The 23,426-nt window shown below is 36.6% G+C and overlaps 1 protein-coding gene across 1 annotated transcript in view; it reads right to left on the reverse strand.

Annotated features, from left to right (window-relative positions):
- The window catches only part of Brinp1 (BMP/retinoic acid inducible neural specific 1), a 185,357-nt gene that overhangs the window by 37,047 nt on the left and 124,884 nt on the right, over nt 1–23,426 (reverse strand). Inside the window, exon 6 of the mRNA XM_031377667.1 lies at nt 1,929–2,165. Coding sequence (XP_031233527.1) covers nt 1,929–2,165 — 237 coding nt within the window. The remainder of the gene's footprint in view (nt 1–1,928; nt 2,166–23,426) is intronic.

Genomic DNA, 23,426 nt, shown 5'->3' on the forward strand with positions numbered 1-23,426 from the left:
CATGTATATATACCTTATAAGGAAAAGGAGCAAAACAAGTCATTTAGCATTTTCCTCTTCTCCAGCATCTCACATTCTGTCCCCTTACTCATCCACTCATAGTAGCTTCTTTTTGAAACTAGAGTTCCTTATTACTAGTGCAGACAGCCTGTGTTTCTTTTGGAATTTTAGTAATTAGTAGCAGTTCTTTTTAGAAGGAGTCTGTCAAATCTATTTTGTTTGTTTGAGGCCAAGAATCACCACAATACCCTCTATCATGATTGCTTCACAGATCCAAGAATTTGAAAGAGACTAATGGATGTAGCTTCATAACAAATCCATAGGTGCTCCATCCAAGTTGCATGACCCTGGAGGAGCAGAATCTCTGGTGGATCCTATATGTTGGCAAGCTGGAGTTTCAAGTTCATGGCAACCAATCATTTCAAATCACCAGCTGTGAAACTCTACTTTTGTTTGTAATACCCAGTGGCTCTGAGATAAGATTTTGTTTGGTCAAAGGATTTTGTGGCTAAAGACTTAAATGGCTTCAGATACTCAAAACATAAACATGACTTCTCCTTTATCAGATGATGGGGCACATGCCTACAGAGTTCAGTAGAATTAATAAGTTGAAAAGACTGCTGTGACAACTGCGTTTGAGGTCAGAGACTCCATTACCAATGCTTTTCTTTACAAAGAGTGTAAAGTCAGGGAAGAGTGTGACTTCTGGTGTCCTTACTGCTCCCGAGATACACACCCTACTTGGTTTCATGTAATTGTAGCAGACAGGATATATAAAATTGTATCACAAAATGTAATGCTCTATTGATAAGGTTATTCACTTAACAGATGTTAAAATACATATTATAAGTGTACTATGTTTTAGTGAGGTTTCGTGGAAATCTTAAGAACTTTTAAACTTATTCTGTCTAAAACTGACTATATCGTCTTGACTTCAGACTTTCTTGAGTATTCTACCAAAAGGATACCAACAACCAGAATGTTATCTAATACACATCTTCAAGCTATGCTCCTGGACATCATCTCAGATTTTCTATTAAACTCTCTGAGACAACCAGCAATTCCCCTTCTATACATGCAAGCCATTCTGTACACTTCTACATCCACTCCCTGATCGGCACTAGGCTCATCACCTCATTCACTTTGTTAGTCACACTGCCTGCATATCTGCATCATTGTGCTAGCTGCTCCTAATCCTTAGTCCGTAGACACTTGAAACTTCATAATCATTGGCATCTTTTACATGGTTATATAGTCATGTCTGAGAGGATTCAAAGCTTCAAGAAGACAGAGGTCCAACTTTAGACCTTACCCCGACTCCCAACCTTGAATAACTGACTTTTCTTCCCTGTAACTCATTATTTTGAACCAGGAAATATAGGAAATAGCTAAGTTATTAAAAAAGAAATTTTCAGTTTTGTTAGTCTGTGTGCTATTCAAGTACCTACATAATTCTATCTTGTTATACACAAATAAGACACATATGCACATCTATGCATATGCATGTGCTTATAATCATATATAGACACACATACACACATACTTATATATACTTATGTGTGCTTTTTTATTAATTCATACTTACCCACACTTACGTTTATACACACATTCATACATAAACAAAGACTTGGGAATAAATATAACACCCTCTGCCTCTCCACTCTGGGTAGATATCTTCTCAGTCTTACCTTGTCGTGAGTCCAACAGAGGCAATACATCATATAATCACATTGCCTTATGATAAGCACTGTTTCATTCTATGGAGACTGAATGTGTAACTGCTTTGTGAGGGCTACTACACCTGATCATGAACCGTTGAACGTGAACAAGTGCCCTTATTCAACTCCCCTCACATCAGTCTTAACTGAAGTTAAGTGATATCATTTTCTAGGTTTGGCCAGAGGCATTCATGGTAGTAGTATGTGTACCTGAATTCTCCAGGTCCTTATAAGCTTCAGTCCAGGCCTTGGCCATGTTAGCCAGTGTAAATTCCATGATCTGGATGTCGGTGATGGGGCAGTTGCACTGCGGGAACTCCTCCGCACACTGGCAGCGACACTGGCTGTTCTGACACACATACTCTCCCTCGCCATTGCACATGATGTAACTCAAGGCCGACTGAACAAACTTCTCTTGCAGATACTGTGGGAAGATTATCTGAAGACCTGGTTAGAAACAGCAAGAAAGGAAAATCAGAAAGGATAAAAAGGTGTTTTATTAACACCCTCCAAAGGTGACAAGAATCTGGTGCTGTAAGGTTTTTTCCCTGTATATTGGAATAAAAATATTCCAGACCATTTTTAGGTATAGATTGGCAACAACCATGGGGCCTTCAGTTGCATCACTTATAATTCACTGTCTAAGGTCATCATGACCTTGGTTCTCTTTGAAATGCAAACATTGCTCTGTTAAATTACTAATAAGCCTGGAGATGTTCTAATGTATATATATTTTCTTCTATTTGGAGAGAAAACCCTTATTGAATGCATAACATCGTTGTTTATCTTTCTTATATCTTCATTTATTTTCTTTACCTTTCTTGAAATTTTTTAGGCTCTATATATGAACATGTCATGAGCTACCCACTACTTCTAGAGATTTCTTTTTAATTTTATTTTTTTAAAAAAATAGAATCTCTAGGCAGCCTTGGCTCTCCTGAAGCTCAGTATGCATATCACACAGGCCTCAAACTCAAACTCTCAAAAATCTCCATGTCTCTGCTTCCCAATTGCTGGGTTTGATGGTATACACTACAATGTTCAGTGAGATATTTTATAAGCATATTTACAATATTATCATCAGAGATATATATTGGCACATGTCGTTATAACATGGTTTACAGGTCTAAAGCAGAAAGAGGCACAGAAAAAGTCAGGTAGCAGTGATCCTGAAACTATGTACCTCAGGTTGCAAGGTCAGCTTTCCATAGGAGAAAGAATTTGGGCTTGTTGGAAAGTACGTAAGAGATAACCATGGTTAAAGGAATAACGGCATGGGCAAAGATAGGGGACGTGTACCTGGGAAGTCCAACTGCATGAAACAAACTCCAAACGATAGGAGTATGATGTAGTAGAAAAACTGACTGAGAGGGCTACAGAGGCCAGAAGGCAGGAAAGAATTTCTTATGCACTACAGTTCATGTGTTTACCATGTGGATCATTGAATACACATTAGTAGTTTTTCAAGAGCGAGCATGATGTAATTAAAGGGGAATGTTGAATAAGGGCTTATGCTATCAAACTAAAACCTTTGTGAAAAAGAGCATCCCAGATACTAATTTTGTCCTGTGTGCTCTAAAAATGAAGGCACAAAGGAACACTAAGACAAAGACTAATCCGTGGGTATAAGATGAGAACCCCTGACTACACCATCTGATCTTCTTCTATATTTCAATAATCAGACCTTTATTCCTTAGAGTGGAAGATTGAGTGGGGTTTATCTCGGCAGAAGCTGTAAGCTGGTACCTAGAAACATGAGCCAAGTGAGTGCTTGAGCCTAAGGGAGCCAGACCGAAAGGCAAATTTGGACAAACAAGTCAAGTCCAGGACAGAGCCCTTTGCTTTGCAGAAGCTATTAGTTTTAGACTTCAGCATACAGAGGACTTACAGTTTTACCTCTGTTTTACCTTTACGGTTTTAAAAAGGGAGTTGTACTCTTATTTATATTTGTATTTGTTTCTCACTTGAGCTTTTGGAGTACTCTTCAATCCTGCTCACTCTAGAGTTGCTGGACACATGAGTTCTTGCTTTTACTCTCCTTTTAGTTTATAAACTTGCTTTTCTTCTTGCAGATTACATATAATGTATATGACTATTATGGTTGTATATACAGTGAATTTCTACTCTGGTTCCATATGGAAACAATACAATAGAATTTGCTGACTGCTCCATGAGAAACAGACCTGAGTGAGTCTCAGTATGTCTATAGCAGGAAGCCACAGCCCACATGAAGAGTTGGCCATTGCTACCACAGAGTTCTATACCAAAATTACCCCAAGAAAATTATTCATACTATCTCTAAAACTCCACTTTCTCTTATGTTCAAATGGAGATACTGTAGTAGCTACATTACATCTAGAAGAAGAAAGCAAAGATATCTATAATTTGTGTGGAGCAGTTGGTAGCACACATATACACACACATACATACATACATACACACATACATACACACACACTGAATTATTAATTCTTGTTTGTAAGATGCTTACTTATTTAATTTGCTTATTTTGTGTATATATGTATATGTAGCGGACCCATGCCACAACATATGTGTGGAAGCTAGAGAACAACTTGCAGTAGTTGATTTGCTCTTCCTATTATGTTCATCACAGGGATTGAGGTCTGATATCTGGCACCTTTACCAACTTAAGCAGTTCCTATTTTTGATTTAAAGAAACTTCTGGTGAGGGAGATGATAGCGATGCTGATGTCCTTCCTCTGATGAAATGACTAAACCTTCAGTACAAACTTCAGTATAAAGATTGCATAGGGACTCTTTAAACATCTGCAGATCTCCTTTAAGGAGGGGGGTTTAGGTTCTCTGCCTGCTGAAGCAGAGGAGTGTTTATTTAGTATGGTGTACCTGACCTTACTTAGAAGGCATCCTGAGAATGATGTGATGCTGGACAGTGGTCTGTCATGACATTGGATAGACTCTTTACCACTGTGCAAGGCTTCCCCATGAGATCAAGTGATCAGTCACAATGGTACAGTATATGAATATGGTGAGAGAGATACCAAAGGCTGGAAAACTCAAACCAACTAAAGTACTTTCCAAAGCAAGCTTGCAGTTCATTATAGGGTGCATTATTGAGTTGCTTCATTTATGTTGCCATTTTCTCCTCCAAAGCAAAAATTATTTTTAGCTGATCCCTATAGGCAACTGTGTCTATGGATTGGGGTTATGTTTCTGTTGCTTAAAGGAACTCTACAGACTATATTCTCAGTCCTACTTTTTCAGACAACTCATCACTTTTTTCTCCCTTTTGTAGAAGATAGGATATTCTATTCTTGGTCCTAGCCCAAAAGGAATTCTGGGAGAGCATTTTTAGAAAATTGCATCAAATCATTTCTCCTTTTGGCAAGGATACAAAAGGCAGTATTACCTACCCCATTTAATGCAACTGAAAACAGATAAAATTTAGAGTTGGGGGTTTTCTCAGAGCAGCTGAAACAGAACACTGGCTGCTCTTTAAAAATGGAAACTCAGAACATGCCGAGCTGTCTCAGAGGCAGAATCCCCTGGGCAAATTTCAAAAGAGAATAATGAAGACATAGCAATTAAAAAGCACTTTTCTGCAAAATGTCATTACTGTTTAAAGTTACACAACCATTTCTACGGCAGCGGAGGTTCACACAGCAGTCACAGCTAGAGTTGTCTCCCAGTGACCTGTGTCCAACAAAGAGAGCCATTGCTGACCTCCTAGATTGGTGCCCAAGTCCTGCTAGCTTCAATGGGAGTCATAAATAATTTGGAGGGGGATTTGGCTAGTGGAAGCACTTTTTGAAAGATATACAGCTGCCGGCTGGGGTGAAATATTCTATCTCCTTGGTTCCCAAAACATCCCGTCTCCAATATGCACACACACACACAAACACACACACACACAAACACACACACACGTACACACACAGTGAGGTGGGTAGTAGGAGCGAGGGAGAGAAAAATAGAGAGGGAAAAGGAAGAAGGAAGGAAAACTGAGAAAATGAGAGAAAGCCACATTTTACTGCCAAGCATGTAAATTTTGCCTCACAACTCAGAAAGGCAATGGTTGAGTGTTACATTTGAATACCACCTTGCCCACGCTGAACATATGGAATATTTTTCCTTCAACCTCATTAATTTTTTTCAAGTCTAGCTGCTCTTTGAAGGGCAATGTTGTGATGTACCATCAAGAATGTGTGGAATGCACGAGCAGGCAGAAATACCCAAGAATACTCCCTGCTTTTCCTGATACTTGCCTCGTCCTTTTCAGGTGCACCCACCCAACTTCAAGCTTATCATCCTTCCATCCATTTCATAATGTGTTTTGTAATTTGCAGGGATTTTTATGATAAAAGTCCTTAATTCCATTGCTGCAGCTTGCTACACTACCACGTCGTTGTTCCTTCGTCATCTCCTCAGACTTCACATCATACTGTCTGTACGCATTCCCCTTTGCAGGGTTGCAGTCTTTCCAATCTATCAATCCTATTATATTGATAGTCTCTGCCTGGTTCCCATGTTCTGAAATATAGACCTCCCCACACTATTGGAGTTCAAATGTCTTTGGTGTTTGCCTTACTAGGATTAAGTGTTGACTTAAATTGTTTTACTAATCTGTTTGATTTCCACCTCCCATCTTAAAAGGCCAATTTTTGGAAGAAAAGAAGACTACATTTTTCTGACAGATCTCCAATTTAACCTAAGTCCATTTGAGGTTGCTGGCATTCATCAATTCTCTTCTTCATCCTACCAAAAATTAGGTTGATTTATTAGGTTTTAGGGATGCTCAAATGAAAAGTGAAATGATCTGCTTAAAGCCTCACAATTAAAATAACAGAATCGTGATTCAAATCTGTAATATTTCAACTTTTTGAAATACTTTAGGGTTCTTCTGCCTCTGTAGTCAAAATGGACTGATGACAATGAAAGCTTACTAGTCAACCATAGGTTTAGTGAATGGCAACTGCACAGCGTGTTAGCCTTTCTGAAGTATAATTGTTGTAGCTTTCCTGTATAAACTAGTTAGGTTAAAAGAAAGAAAAAAAAGACAGACAGACAGACAGACAGGCAGACAGCAAGCAAGTACAACCAAAAACCCCAAAAGCCTGAACAGTATAGAATGTACACTGTGTGTTATGATCCAATGTTATGATGCAAAAGCTCATGTCTCCCACCCCCCCCTTCAATTCATTGGTTGAATCCTCAAATTCTAACTGGTTAGGAAATGAGGTTAAGCTTAGAATCCAATAAGACAATCACATTCTCTTTCACTGAGTATGCTCAAGAAAGGCCACATGGGCATTCCATAACAAGGTAGCTACATGAAGAAAGCCAATTCTCACTAGAACTTATGACAGCTTGATTCTGGACCTCATGGTGCAGAGAGTGTGACAAACAGATCTCTTTTGAATGATTAGCTAACCTCCAGCATCTTGTATAGCTCAAACTTTATAAGGCACTGGCATAATTAGCTGTGCATTAAGTATGAGCCTTCCCTCATTTATCACAATTCAAAATATGAACCTCTATGAGAGCCAAATTAGAACCCTCCTTGGAATACCTTTAATAGTGGAAAGACAGACATGGGATTAAGGAACCCACAGGAAAAATCATCTAGAATGTGGACAGGCTCCAGGCAACAGAAATTCCAGTTGAGAATCAAGCTATTCTTTACCTTATTTTCTGATTACAGTCATTTCCCTTTATAGCTTACTTCCTCAAAAGCCTTTAGAGGAGAAAACATTCTTGTGTCTTAGACACAAACTGAAGTTATGAATGGTGCAAATGAGAGATCTGAGCTCATTGGAGGCAAAGCAATTTGTGCCTTCTCCCCAGTCTGGAGCAGGCTGATTCAGACTTTGCTCTGCCACAGCCAGCTAGCCCAGGTAAGGTGGAGCCTTCCCACCTTGGTGAAATCTATTGTCCAGCCATGTCTGCAGCTTCCTACAAAGAGTCACCACCTGCTGAGCCGCTAAGCCGCTGAGCCTGTCTGCCTGAGGAGTTCCTGACAAGTAATAAGACACTGATGAGGAGACAAGATCCAGGCATAGAGGGAGCTGGGTCCTCTCCCTTTATACATTCAGACTCTTAAGTCTGAATATTTGGACCTTGATCAGAAATTTTGTCTTGGTCTCATTATTCTTCCCTCACCATCCTACCCATGTAGCCCCATCTTTCCTTTTGGGAACCCAAGTAACCTGTGGCCTCTGGCGGCTATAGCAATTCTTAAAGCAACCTTGCTGAAGCTCCTTGTCCTCACATATAGGTTTCTGAGGTACAGAAAGATAAATGGAGAACCCAGTGCTGTAGAGTTTCAATGGTTAAGGACTATTTAAGGAACACAAGAATGCACAGAGAATCTGTGTCACATCCCCTAAGAACAGCAAGGACAGAGTTGATATTTTATCAATTAGGAACCTGACTCAGATGACCATGCTTTGGGGGGTTAGGGACATCTAATTCTCAAAAAAGAAATACTAAACAGAACTCAAAATCTCACTAAAGATATAGCAAATATAGCCCAATTGTCATTTCTGATTCCAAACTTGCTTTTGTGAATTCATTACAGGAGCTCTTAGCCTCATCCTCCTATTTACAAATGGAATGTACATGGAATCGATGGGGAAAAAAAGAGAATGCTAATACATTTGATGCATGCTTCCTCCTCTCTAAAGAAACAGGCTATTTGCAGATTTAAACCTAAAGCACAAAATTCAGTAAAAATGAATTTGAAACTTTGACAGATGATTAAAATTTTACAGTACTGTTGTGCTTGGCAATATTTAACTGATGGTAACTAATGGTAACAAATCATTGACCATTTCACTGATTTATTTGGGAGGGTGCAAGACAGTGAGATTTGATAAAGCAGTTGTGGAAGACTTATGAATGTGGTGTAAGGGTTGTTTTTTTTAAATATCGATTTTTTAAAAAATTTTATTTGTATGTATGTGTTATTGTATGTATGCAAGTGCACTACATGCATGTAGGAGCCTGAAGAGATCAGAAGAATTACAAACAATTGGGACATCCCTTGTAGTTGCAGTGAGTCAAATATGGGGCCTCTGAAAGAGCAGTTAGCATTCTTAAGCACTGAGTCATTCCTGCAGTCCCTAGAAATCGTTTTAAAGCAGGAGCATAATATGAATTGACAAAGAAGGCTAGCTGTAAATGCCACCACATAGGGCAAACATGGATCAAATACCGGTCAATGTGTAAATATGGGGGAGGATTCTAAGTCTTATTTAAGGCACCGTCATGAGCTAGTATAGCTTTCATTTACTTTACTTTGTTCTATATCCTAATTATCTGAGCCAGTCTACTTTCGAGTGACATTTCTCTTTCTGACAAATATCACTTGCTATTAAATTCATAGTCTCTTGCAGTGCCAAAAGGAAGAGGGAAGATACAGGTTCTCTTTAAGATGCATATAAATATTTTTCTGTTTTGTCCTTGTATCTAACTTGCCCCCCTCTAGGTATCTCTGAGCCCTACAGGAATCCCAGATGTTATCTTTTACCCACTAAGTTCTGCCTGTCAAATCCTGTTGATTTCTGAAACGCACAAGGTGGGATGAACAACAACAAGGACAGCACCTATTGCAAACCATAAGCCTGATCCGCTTCTCTGTGCAAGGCTGGGGATTTCATATTGGCAGATAAAGGACTTTATGGCTTACACAGCCATGCTGAACTCCAGTGTAATGAAGGCATGCAGGTCAATTACCCATCTGTTTGTGTTTCTATTGCTGTGAATTACAGTATCCAATGCTGACAGCTCATTGGAGTGGAATGAAAATAAGACAATAATTCACCAAGTGAAACTGTGCAGAAAGGGCGAAAAGGCTATGATCTCATTCAGAAGTTCAGCCCTGTCTCTGTGATGGGTCATTTACACTCTGGGAAATGAAGAAAGACAGTTACCTGGGGGAGAAAAGGGTGGATTATGTCTCCTTCAATGTAAGAACTAGAACATGGCACCTTCTAGTAGGAATATTTTATGTTAGTGAAAACCAACTACTAGGCTGCAGGATCTTGGGAATATAGACTTTGAATAATTAGATAAAAATCAAGGTAGATTATAGGGCAATTAATAATGGAATTATTTATTGTCAGATTTTTGGAAGAACGAACCAAATTTCCTTGACAGATTAAGAAAAAAAACAAAAACAAAATTAAAAAACCATTTAAGCCTTTGAAGTAGTGTTGAATGATAACATGATAGGAGTTATTAATCTAAGGACAAAATCTAAATGCCGTGTGGTAGACTAAGTTATCAAACGACATGTAGTAGGCCATGTTACCTTTAACTCATATTGTACCCTTTCCTGTAAAGCCTTCTTTTTAACATTCTAACATATTCCAACCTCTGAACTGAGACATATTCATATGGAGTGGATTTCTCAAGCTCAAGGTGATATGTCAATACCAAAATAAGACAATATGAACCAACATGCTAATTGATCAGTATTTCTTTCCACAAGACCAATAGTATTCCACATAGAAGAATCTGAGGAAAGGAGTCCTATTGAGCTACAGACCCTGTGCTCCTCTTATAAAGTAAGAAACAAACATTCACCTTTTTAAATCATAGATATTATGGTTGTTTGTTGACACAAGTTAAGGTTACCCATACTGACACATATAGGAGTTAGCATAACATGGCTAAGCAAAAACACAGAATATTTTTATGAATGAGTTCTACTGTAAGGCAGTACATATGGAAGAATTGAACTGCTGCAAGGCAGGCCATGTACCAAAGCCTAGACAAGTACTCATCTTGATCTCTTAAAATAATGTTTGTAACCATTTATATGAGTTAACCATTGAAAGTTGTTCCAAACTAATGGTTTAATTTGCATTCCTTCCTTCATTATACAAACCATTTAATGTATTTTAGATTGTGTTCCAGGAAGAACTCTAGAACTCTAGAAGACAAAGGAAAGAAATACTGTCTGTGTTTTGGGGAGAATTAATCTTTACTAGAGAAGATACTCAATGAAGAATAAATAAAAATGAAAAAAATATTTATGTGATAAAATATATTTGGACAAGAGACAATTTTAAATGAGTATTTCAACACTGTAAAAATTAAAGTAATATAAACAAAATCACCAGTGAATAAAGACCAACATAGATTAATTCAATTTTATATAATCTCAGCATGAACATATTCTTGAATCAGTAAAGAGATATTTACTGTTTAAACAGAGGTTTGTTTATAGAATTCAGGAACAAAACAAATATAATACCCCAAAGAGTGAGGATGTTTGATTTTTTGATTAATGTATGTCTCCAAGGTCTTGCCTTATCCAATGCTTCTTCATTGCTACAACCTGAGAGGCCTTACACCTCCCCTTCAAATTTTACCTCAAAATTTTATTAATTAAATAACATTAGAGAAATTAAGTGGCTTACGTTTCCTGATCATCACTTTGCTGATCAAAGCTTCCTTTGTATGGATGGCATGAAAATAGCATGAACTATTTTACATCTTGGCTCTACATGGCTGTATATTTTGGCCAAAATTCAAAGGATAACTGTGGTTAAGAGTAAACTTCTTGCTGAGTGTAAGTTATTATATGTAAATTATATGTAAATCATACATTAATGATTCTAAAAATGAAGTCAAATAGCACTTTCAAAATTGTAAAATATGTATCATTAAAATATGTAAGTTATGTTCAACTGATGCCATTTTTCTGCCCTTGCCATGTTTCTTGTTGTTTTCCGTCTAGGCCACAGGCAGCCTCAGAAGGCCTTCTGCAAGAAACCAAAAATAACTTGTACTTATCTAAAATTCTAAAAAAACCACTTACTGCATTATATTTTGTGTGCCTATGTTCATGTTCTTGTTCTGACAGACCTCAGAACATGAGAGGCATTCATCTTGAGCATTTCTCTGGTCATCTAGCACATTATTGGTATCAGGAAAATGTGTTTGAATGAAGGTACATTTAGAAAGGCTATGTTTCACAGTTTCACAGAAGATCTCTGTTCTATGCTGAGTTTGACCAGCTTCAGCACATCTGAGTAGAACTACATCTTCATCCTCAGAATGATAACTTGAGATTTGAATATAATTTAACTTCATCTTAGTAGTTATAAATGCAAGTACTCAGAAAAGGCTAGATTTAAAAAAATACAGAGGATGGAAACATCCTCAGAGAACAATGGCACTAAAGAACACTCATTTTGACACATATTTTGTTTTAGATACATTTCCAAAAATTATGATTCCTGGGGATAATTGAGCTTTTTATTTCTTTCCATTCTTTCCAACTTACAAGCACAGTGCTAGATGATAAATGATAAGGACAAATGCAAAACGTCATCTGCACCTATAATGTCCTTTCATTCACTATTGTATGAAGCCAAGTACTGCATGAAATGCCAAAAGTGTGAAACATGAATGAGACATAGTGTCCAACTCCAGAGGCTAGTAATGGATGATGAAATTATAATGTATAGTGACAAGAAAACACACACACACACACACACACACACACACACACACACTTCAGTGAAATACGAAAGGAAGAGCCCCTACTATTGAAATAATTTTGCAAAGCTTATCTAAGACAGAACTGAACCAGCGTTAGTTGCGTGTGTACCTCAGGATTGGCTAATGTAGATTCTCTTAGCATGTGCCCAAGCTAAAATACAACCAAGAAGTTTTGAGTACTTAATCTGTCTTTTGAAAATGACAGCTCACATTACCAGAATTAAGTAACTGAAACACTCCACAGAAAATAAATGTGGCTTACACTATCTGCTCTGATGTTCAAATATCAGTAAGCTGTTAAATTACTGTGTGGTGACAAATAAGTTCAAATTTCTAGTAGCTTATGGCCACCAGCATCTATCTCTAGTTCATGCTTCATTTTGACTACACTTTGTTTATGCTTCAGACATCTTCCTTTTACGCTATAGGCACACATAGTCTGTCTCAGGAATATGACATGCACATCATAAAAGTAAAGGAGTAAGAGTTAAGAGAAGTATCTTTGTAGATGTGGTAGGTACCATGTTTTCGAAGTCTAGTGTTCAGAGCAAGTCATTCAGCTAAAATTCAGAGTCTGGATAGAAATACACTGTACCCATGGTACAGCACTTCCTGGCATATGATGACCTAAGAAATAAAAACTTCTCTCAAAATAGGGAAAAATACAGAAATCATGTGATCTGTTATAAAATATATTTGGTTTTGTAACAGATACATAATTCCTTAATTACCATGTGATCCAGAAATTTCACTTCTACATGTATATCAAAAGCACTGCAGAAAAGCACTCAAACAAAAACTCTTCTGACTAGTCAGATTAGCTCTGGCCAGTAGACAAAATGTGAAGGGGCACTGATGAGTTCATTGATGAATATGCATGATATGTGGCACATCCTTGCCATGGAATACTAATGGATCCATGAAAAAGAAATGTTGATATTTCTTATAACATGAGTGAGTTATAAACATGTAGAGTGGAAGAAGATTACCTTGAAATCATACACTGTGCACATCTACTTATTTAAATATCCAAAATATGTAAATTCAGAGATAGAAAGTAAATTTGAAGGTTAAAGAGAGAGGACTATGAGGAATGACTGATTAATAGGTATACAATTTGTGTTTGAGACATGAAAGCATTATGGCATCTGTTATGATAATTTAATATCATTGGGAGTATGTTTAATGCTACTAAGTTGTGCATTTAAAAAATGTTCATGATGTTAAACTTTGTGCTTTTTTAAAATTTTGCCACGCACACAAAAAGTATACAATTCAAAGAACTCTAACTCTGCAGTTCCAATTAATTTAAATTATTAACATTTATTGAACATCGTGTTGTACTATATGCTAAATGCTATGCAACTCAAAGTAAGCAATAAACAATTGAACTGGTGCTTGAAAGTTGACTCATCCATTATGAATACTCACTAGTCTTCCAGGCCCACATCTAGCAGCTCACAAACATTCATAACTCTAGAGGATACAATATCTTTTGGGAAATATCTTGATCTAAGCATCTTAACATGTTTGGGTCCCTCTCTCTCTCTTTCTCTCTTCCTCTCTCTCTTTCTCTCTCTCTGTTCCCCTCTCTTTCTCTATCTCTCTCTCCCCTCTCTTTCTCTTTCATATATACACACAAACCCACACTCTGAAAATATCCTTTAAAAGTAGATCTCTTGGAGATACACATGACAATTTAGTAGCAACCCTGTATAATTGTGCATATAAGAGAAAATGTGTTATATCTGAAATACCCTAAAGGCACACTGGGAATAGTGTGTGGGCTGTGGTGAAGACTCCTGTTTTTAATGTAAATTGGTGGAATAAGTAAGCATTGACCTAATCATTTTTAACAATAAACAAGTTTTGCATCCCTATGCAGCCAATAATGAAATCATCTTGGCTGAGTTATTCAGAATTTGTTCACCCTGATGTTTGATTTCTGCCCTATCATTGACATTGTCAAACTTTCTAATGTGACTTGGTTGTTAAGTTAATCAGATTACCACATAGATCCTCTATCTAAAAGGATTTTTGTGATACATCTTTAACTACAGGTATATTTAAATGCAGCCGTTCCATGTGACCACAGCAAACATATGTAACTCTCTGACATACTCACTGCCTACATCAGTCTTATTCCAGCAACTATGCACTGGTTCAGAATTCCCATCTCCCTTCTGACCAAGGAGTCAGACTTTCTTACTGATTTCAATAGCATATTCTGCAATCACACCTCCTAGAACATCCTGACACTCATTGACCACCCATTCTCAAAGCAGTATTCTTTTTAGCCTAAATATTATTTTGAAAATCACTGAGGAAATCAGTTACATCAATGCATACAAAAGTTGATCTGTCATTTAATAATAAATATGGACTCTACTCAAAGCACTATAACTGTGTTTATAAAAGAAGGGGGAAACATAAAACGTAATTGCTTTTAAATCAGCATCATTCTTTAATTCTGCATCCCAGGTTGGAAAAACTGCTGTGATATTCTAGATGACAGCCTGCTTTGAGTAGACCTAACCTCAACTACCTGCTGTGCCAACTAAAAGTTACAGAAGTTCTGTAAGGTTCCATTTTCAAGTAAAATATATGGATTTGTGTTGAAGCTAATATAAGGTATTGACTCAAAGAAATTGTCCCAATACCTGACATATAATAATTGTCCAAAATGACAGTCATGATTATTACTGTATCACATCCTTTGATTGGTAATATAAATTTCCTAATTAAATGTAAAAAAAATGCTGTGAGGCACATGTTTCCTCATTCCCATTTTTGCAGATTAAAATATATAAGGAGGGTGAAAATTTTAATTATGATCATCAACTTTTGTCTATTAAGCATCTCCATTTTATTATCATTTTGACTGATATCTTAAATCTACATCATTACAGTAACCCTCCTTCTGACTAGTGAGAGATTAGGTGTTTCTTGGTGTAGAAAGGAAAATCAATATTTGGTTACGAGCAGTTCAGAGGTAGCCAGCATTTGCATTTTGTCACAAAGGCTCTGCATAAAACATGCCACCCCAGAAGGCAGAAAATGGGATACTGACGAGTGCCTCTCAGGCTAGTGAGACTCAAACAAGAGCAATCCTGACCAAGAATTACTCCTTGTGAGAAGATGCAGGGACCAAGAACTTACTGTACGTACCTGAGCTCAGAAGAACACACATAGAAATGGGATTTGGGAGAAATGGGGCTTTATGGGAAAAAAAAGTTACTAATATTCTACTATCTCCTCCTCCTCCTACTCCTGCTCCTCCTCCTGCTCCTCCTCCTCCTCCTCTTCTTCAACCCTAGCTTTTGGGCAAGGAAATTTCCCTTGAAGCCCTGCTAGAGTGCTCTGAATATACAGTCTACCACAAGAAGAATAAAGCCAATATAGAGCCACAAAGACTAGAATCCTGTGGTACTTTTAAGGAAAAATGCCATCCATATGTTCATGTCTTTAAATAGTTTGTCCCCATTGGTGGAACTGTATAGAAGAATTAATGCAATTACTGGAGGAGGGCTTTCACTGGGAGTGGTATTTATAGTTCTAAAAAAGTCATGCATTTTCCAGTATTTTCTTTTTGCCTCCTACTTTTGGATCAAGACATGATCACTCAGCTGTTCACGACACAATGGCATTATGGATTCTAACCATCAGAAAAATGGAAGCCCATTTCAAAACTTTCTACTATAAGCTGTTTTAGTCATAGTGTCTTATAATTGAAGCAGTAGAAAAATAACTGAGACAGAAATAACTTGATATCAGGGAGTGGGGCTATTGTTGAGACAGTTCTGACCATGCCATTCTTTGAAGAAATGTGGAAAACTTTGAGAGTTTAGACAAGGACATCAACTGAATGATGTAAGCACAGCTTAATATGCCATCCTCCCAGGAGTTTGGAAGCAGTAAAGTTGAGAGCTATAGAGTGTTGGAGAGTTCAAGAGACTGTAGATGCACAGTATTATCAGCTGGGATAGAGGCCATTGTTGTAATATTTTGAATAAACAATATGGCAGTATTCTTCCCTTTTCCTAAAAATTGGCCTAAGGCTAAGGTGAAGAGTATTAGATTCATATTTTTATTTCTTACATTTTCATGTTTTTAATTTCCTCATTTCTAAAGTAAGAAGAATAATACTTAGTGAGTGTTTGGCAGAACAAATAACTGGTCTTAAACAGAAAGACAATGTCTATAAAAGAATAACACCACAAAACTAAAGTCAGATTTTAAAATATTTTTCTTATAACTTTGTCTCTATTACTATCAAGATGATTTTGAAAATATTGTATTTTCAATATTTTGTTCAATATAAACATTGCTGAGGAAATTTATTTTAACCTACAGATATTTATTCACCACATTTTTAGTGAGTACTTATCCAAGCATATATACCATGGAAGATGTAAGGTAAACAAAGCAAAGGCATTGGTCACACTAGCACACAATCACAGGAATTACATGAAGAATAGATGTTTAAATGCTGCAGGAACATGTCTGATGCCACTCACTGTGTCAAGAGTATGACAAATGCTGAAGTTATTTTTTTTTTCTCAATCCAGGTCTTTTCTTGAAACAAGCCTTTGTATAGGGAAATAGACAAGATCCCACTTATGGAAATAAGAGAGGCAAAAGAGGTAAATGGCTTTCTCTGAAGAGGCAGAAGAATTCAAATTTATGGTACTGAAGTAGGAAAGGAGACTGTTTATTAGAAAAATCACTGTGTTATGAACATAGGTAAGAAAGTCCTAGGCATGGAAAGGTTTGAGTTGGGTGAAGTAGGGAGTAGTAAAACAAAAAGAAAGATTATGCAAAGGTTACATAAAAATTACTAATGTGTATACTCATCAAAAAGTATGAGTAAAATCCAAACAAAAATATGAACAGATGTACCATGCAAGCATGGATAATGTTAATTTCAAAGTCAGAATTTAAAATGAAAATCCCAATGCCAGGTGTAAGACACATCTGTACAAATTGTTAGCTAGGACATTGTTCTAGTTTAAAGTTGCCCACCAGAACTGAATGGTAAAAACCTATTTTTGAATACCCCACCCTTACGCATATACAAACAAAGCATGCTATCTAGGTAAAGTAGTACAGTGCTGGGATCCCACAGGTCATCAGCAAATGGTCATTGGACTAAAAAAGGTTCATTATAATGTGGTAGAAAAGAGAACAACTATGGATTAATTGGTCTGCTCACTCAATTATCCTTTTATTCATTAATTCACCCTGAGTACTGCTTATAAAGACACCATAGATTGTCCTAGGATTGAAAAGAGATAATGTCTTTAGAAAGCAGCAGTGTAAACTTTAATGGGGAGTCATATTATCAACAGATTCTTTATGGGAAAATTTTAAGAGAAGCATTGAAGGGCTTGATAAGAAGAAGCAGCAGCATTTCATGCAGCTTTGAGAAGACCACCCTAGCTGCTGCAACAAGATGGATCATCAAGTGGGTTCAGAAGCTAGAAGAGTTGCCTGGCAATCATCATAATGGTCCTGCCTCATACACTGTGATCTTCACCTTTCTCCTACCCATTTTCCTCTATTAGAAATGGGAGAAGCTAATAACTTTACTTTTTTCCCACTGGGATTTAAAATAGAATAAGCCATTGCATCTGAGATGCCATTCATTGTAAAACATACCACTATTTTATGTACACTATGCAAAGAATACCTTGCCAAACTGATACACAAACAGTTATAAGCAGCAATCCAATTGCAGAAAATGGGAATCTAAAATCATGAAACTTAAATCCTAGACAGAGTAATCAAGAAGTTCTCATATCTATAAATTGTTCCACACAGGGACCCGTTTTCTCTTTCCTTAATTGAGAGTGGGCAGAATCATCTGTCTATGTGAGATGATTCCAGTTATACTCAAAATTCCAGTTGTTCTTGAATGTTCAACTTTGATCCTGCAATCACTTCCTCATGCCTAGAACATCAGTCTTTCCCTGTCTACAGAATAATTCCCATAGCCAAATAAAAGTTTTGTTGATTCTGCATTTAACAAGGAAAAAAATCACTTTATGTCCCAGTCCCTAGGCTACTACCCTGCTGAATACAATAGTACTGTATAATTTGCCTGCAAGTTCATCATAATCAAAACCTTACACGGTACATGCTAAGAAATATTTCTTTTCAAGATCAGTTCATTGTTGTTCAACCCAATAGTTCCCTTTCAGTACTCCTCAAGTTTATATCAGCATCAGTTCCTACATTTCTACACTCTCTGGGTTTTTGAAAACATGTACTTTCTTGGAGTGTGTGTGTGTGTGTGTGTGTGTGTGTGTGTGTGTGTGTGTGTATGTGTGTGTGTGTGTACAGGCATGTTTGACCATGGGGGAACATATGGATGCCAGAGTACGAAATTACAATGTGTTCCTTCATGTCATCAACATCTTACTTTTGGGACAGAGACTCTTATTCAATTTGGAATGTACTATTTGTGTTCTGGATAATTTTTTATCTGTGTACTTCCACAGCTCATGTCCTCAGCATTGTACAGTTACCCACAAAGCCATCTGTAAAAAAAAAAAAAAAAAAAAAAAAATTCTTACTGAATTCTGTAATACTAAACTCTCTGATTCATGTCTTTCTGAACAGCTACTATGTAGATCTCTCTTCCTCTTCCTTTCTCATATGAGTGCATGTTCTTATATATGTGTGAATGTTTGTCTTCATAACTGCATATGATGTATACATGATGTGGAGGTGGCCACCGAGTTTTGTTTCGTTTTGTTTTGTTTGTCTACAGGTATGGTCTCTCAATTACCTACAACTTGTCTAGTAAATTAGGTCAGCTGGCCAAGTGAGCCTCAGATTTCTTGTGTTCATCTCCCTAGGCCTGAAATTGCAAGTATGTAACATCCATCCTTTTTCACTTTTATATAGATTCTTGGGACAAAACTCATGTCCTTGTGCTTACAGAGTAAGACATTTCCCCACTGAGTGACCACACCCAGTCTAGACTTTTTCCCCTGTGTTGCTGCTGCTGCTTCTCATTCTCCCATTTTTCCTTCTACAGGACCCTAATCTTATCTCAAAGTGCTAATTTTGTGCTGCTCAATGATTTTATTTCTTCTTTAAAAAAGTCATAGTTTCTTATAAGGTAACCTTGTCAATTTCATAGTTTGTCTAGATTAATTGATGCCTCAGCTTTTGTCTCTGACATTTTAAATACTCACTGTCCATGTTTTCTTTAATAAATATATCAACTTTAGCTTGAAATTGCTCACTGCCCATCAAAAAATGACCTTCTAATAGACTTGCCATGTCCAAAAGGTGGAACTCTCATTACAAGTGTTTGTTCTAAACTTGGAGGTTATTTTTGACTCCTTTTGGAATTTCACCTGCCTTTCCCACCACTTTTCTAACTATTGCAGCATGGTGTTTAAAACTTATACACAAATCTTCTAACTACTCACTGCCTTCCTTGGAACTATCATTGACACCATCTTCTCTCATAGTAATTAATAAGTCAGTCCCTCCAACCATTGTCCATGGATATGATTTCATCTTGAGCAGTCTTTTCTATCCAATAGCCTCAGTGAGCTATTTAAGCTGCAAAGTAGATCATGTCATTTTGTCTAAATTTGCAATGGTTTCTCCACAATAAATTTAAATTGAATTCTTTTCTTTGATCTTTTTCTATGAAGAAAAGCTGTTCCTATGTATTCTCTGAGTGTGAAGAAAAGACATACAAAGTTCAAGTGAATATGGGAAATCACTGAGTACATGATAAATGCTTTCTGTAATGTCTTATATACCCTGAGTCTTATGATCTGTTTCTGGCTAGATTGACCTCTCTTTTGTGTCTTTGTTTTATGTACAATGTCTCTTGGCAGAAGTGTCAAGATTGAGTGCATTATTAAATAAATATTGAATAGATGCATAATGTATATATAAGAATACATAAATCTAAATAATGTGTGCTTAACTCTATAGATTTTCAAAACAAACATACCTAGGCACAACTAGCTAGGCCATGGAATCCAATATTACTAGTGATCCAGGAACTTTACTTGTTCTCTTTTTGTTATTGTCCCATTTGCCTTCCCTAAAGTTTACCCTGTCTTTGGATGTTTAAAACTGTGTTTTTACAAATTTGGACCAGTATAGGAACAGAATTATATAACATACATACATTTTTGTGTCTGGCTTATTTTCCCTTTAGTGTCGACTTGTGAGAGTTTCCCATATTGTTGGATGAAGCAGTGACATGTTCTTTCTCAACACTGTATAGGGGGCTTATACTATAAATATACTTATTTTCTTGAGGATAGCCATACATGTTAATGCTTTCTTTTTCCTATTTTGATTAAATTTGGCATAAACACTCATGGCTTTCTTTGAACTTGGATACACTTCTTTTGGCATATCTCTAGGAGTTAAAATTTTTGGGTAACAGCAAAAGCACATATGCAATTCTTAGTACATATCAACAGTTTTCCAAAATGGCTGTAACTAATTTATACTCCCTCTGGCAAAGTATGCAAGCACCCATGATTTCAGTACTCTCATTTCTTAGTACTGTCAAAGTTTTCCATTTGTGGCATAGAGTTCTGTGCTCTGGTAGTGTTAGAAGGCAGTTTTCAATCTACATTTTTTTTCTGATAATTTAAGGATCTCTTCAGATGTTTGTCATGTATAGATTCTTATTTATGAACTATTTGGACCTGTATTTTATCCATTTTCTTTCTTCTTCAACCAGGCTAGCTTCCTTATTCTAATATCATATAGAAGGTATTCATATATTTTGTATAAGAACTCTGTCATGCATTGTATTGCTAACATTTACACTCTATTAATAGTATATTTTGTGAAAAGAGTTTTAACTTTAATGTGTTCAATTTTCAGCCTTTTTTTACACTGAGTATTTTTAGACCATTCCACATGGCCTATTCAGAGTCATTCTGTCTTGTAGTTAAGAGGTTTCTTTGATCTCTTTTGATGTTTTTTTGCTACGACTCCTTCACCTGTACTGGCGATATAAACTACCATTTCTATTGAACTCCATAATGCTATGTATTCCCATCATTCTTCCTATTGCAGTACACATTACCTTTAATCATAGATGTTTGTCTTTTCATTTTCTCTGTAGCATTCACACATCTCGTTGAATCAATTATTGAAATTCTTAAATGACTTTTTTCATTGAACATGTATCATAATGCTTCCAAAATCTCTCTCCAATTGGTTTATTTCTCCATCTTATTTTCTAAGCCCAATGGTCCTAGTGTCACAAATCTCATCCTGTTTGCTCTCTCTATACAGAGAAAGAATGATATTCCAAAATATAGTCTTTTCATGCAATATTTTTTGAAAACTTTCCGAGAATGCCTACTTTTCTTGTATTTATATTCAGCTCATTAGTGTAGATCAGAAATTGCAAAGAATTTTAAATAGTATTATGTTTTTCTCACCACTGAATCTTCTGTTTTAATCTCATAAGACTTTAATTTCCTTGAATGTTCCTTTATAAAGAGTCTTCTGTCAGCCTCTGTATCTATGTCCCTGCCTTCCCACTTATCCTTCAGGTCTCAAGCTGTGGATATTTCTTACAGGCATAATCCTTATAAAACATCTATAATCTGATATTATGTAATAGCCCCCATAGTCTTTTCTAATAAAATCTAAAACATTTATTGCTGGTGTTCTGATATCTCTGTAAAATGCATGTTTCCTTGAAGTGGAAGCTATGTTACTTTTGATTTTTATTCTATCATTTTTATTAACTAACTTCTGAAATGAAATTTTAATATATATTTATACATATATATATATATATATATATATATATGTTATAATGTAACATAGGTCCATAGGTCATACTACCTAAATATTTTATAGTCAATCATAAACATATATATAGAGAGACATGTGTATAGTAGATATAAATGAATATAGAATCATACATAGAGATATTGACTTGAGCTAATCAGTGTTCATACATGTATTTTAGTTTTAAATTTGAACCATTGTTTTGGTAAAAATTTATTGATTCATCATTTTTATAAAAGTCAATTTTGGCCACTAGAAAAGATTTAAAACACTCCCATCCAAGCACGACTTTCAGTGGAGGGATTGAGATACCAATAAAGTCACAAAAGCTTTGACCTACAATTTATCCTGCCTACAAGATATGGGATAAAGGTGGCAAAGAAATGGTGGGAGAGGCCCACTATTGACTTGTGCAGCTTGAGACTCATGCAATGAGAGTGATACAAATCCTGACACTCTCCAGAGGGTTAGTAGCCAGAGGCTGGATAGACCAGAGACACATGATAGAATCAAACACAAATGGAAAAAAAAAGTCAATGGAATGATTCCTAATAATATTCTGCTACACTCATGGATTGGAACCTACCGCAAATATAATCAGAGGGGCTTCACCCATCAGCTGATGGAAGCACATGCAGAGACACAATAGCCAAACATTAGGTGGAGTTTGGGAAATCCCTCAGAAGGATTGTAGGAGGCAGAGGGGTCAAGGACAGTACAAGAAAACCTACCAAATCAACTAACCCGAGCGAATAGAAGATGACAGATACTGAACAGACAAGCAGGGAATCTACATGGGACTGAACTAGGGCTTCTGGATATATGTTAGATTTGTGTAGCTTGGTCTTCTTGTAGGAACCTAACAGTGGGAGCAGGGGCTGTCTCTGACTCTGGTGCCTGCCTTTGGGACTGCTGCTACCCACTGGGTTGCTGTTTCTAACCTTACTTGGAGAGGAGGTGCCTAGTCCCACTGCAACTTTATTTGCCACAGGTAGTTGACTTCGATGGAAGCTGGCAGTTTAATGAAGAGAAAAGGAGGGGTAGATGGGATGCAGGAAGGTCGTGGACAAGGTATTAGGACGAGAAGAGAGAGGAAAAACTGTAGATTCTGTGTAGAATAAATAAAATTAAAATAAAATTAAAGTGGTAAGAATTACTCATGTTAAAATTACTCAGCTCAATTTTTGGATAATGCTGAAATTATCTGTATAGTATATGTTTGGTAGTATTTTTTTACCAAACATATTTTCTTGTAATGCTTAGCTAATGTAAGACCACTGCATCAGCAAGGATCTCACTCGATGCTTGGGCAGGAATATGCCTTGAGCATGCCACTTTGAGGCTGAGTGTCTTTCTCAGTGTAATAGCATGTGTGTCACACACTATAGTTTTGAGTCTTTGGAACCAGATTTCTTTTCT

This window comes from Mastomys coucha, unplaced genomic scaffold, assembly GCF_008632895.1.
Source record: "Mastomys coucha isolate ucsf_1 unplaced genomic scaffold, UCSF_Mcou_1 pScaffold18, whole genome shotgun sequence".
Taxonomy (NCBI): Eukaryota; Metazoa; Chordata; class Mammalia; order Rodentia; family Muridae; genus Mastomys; species Mastomys coucha.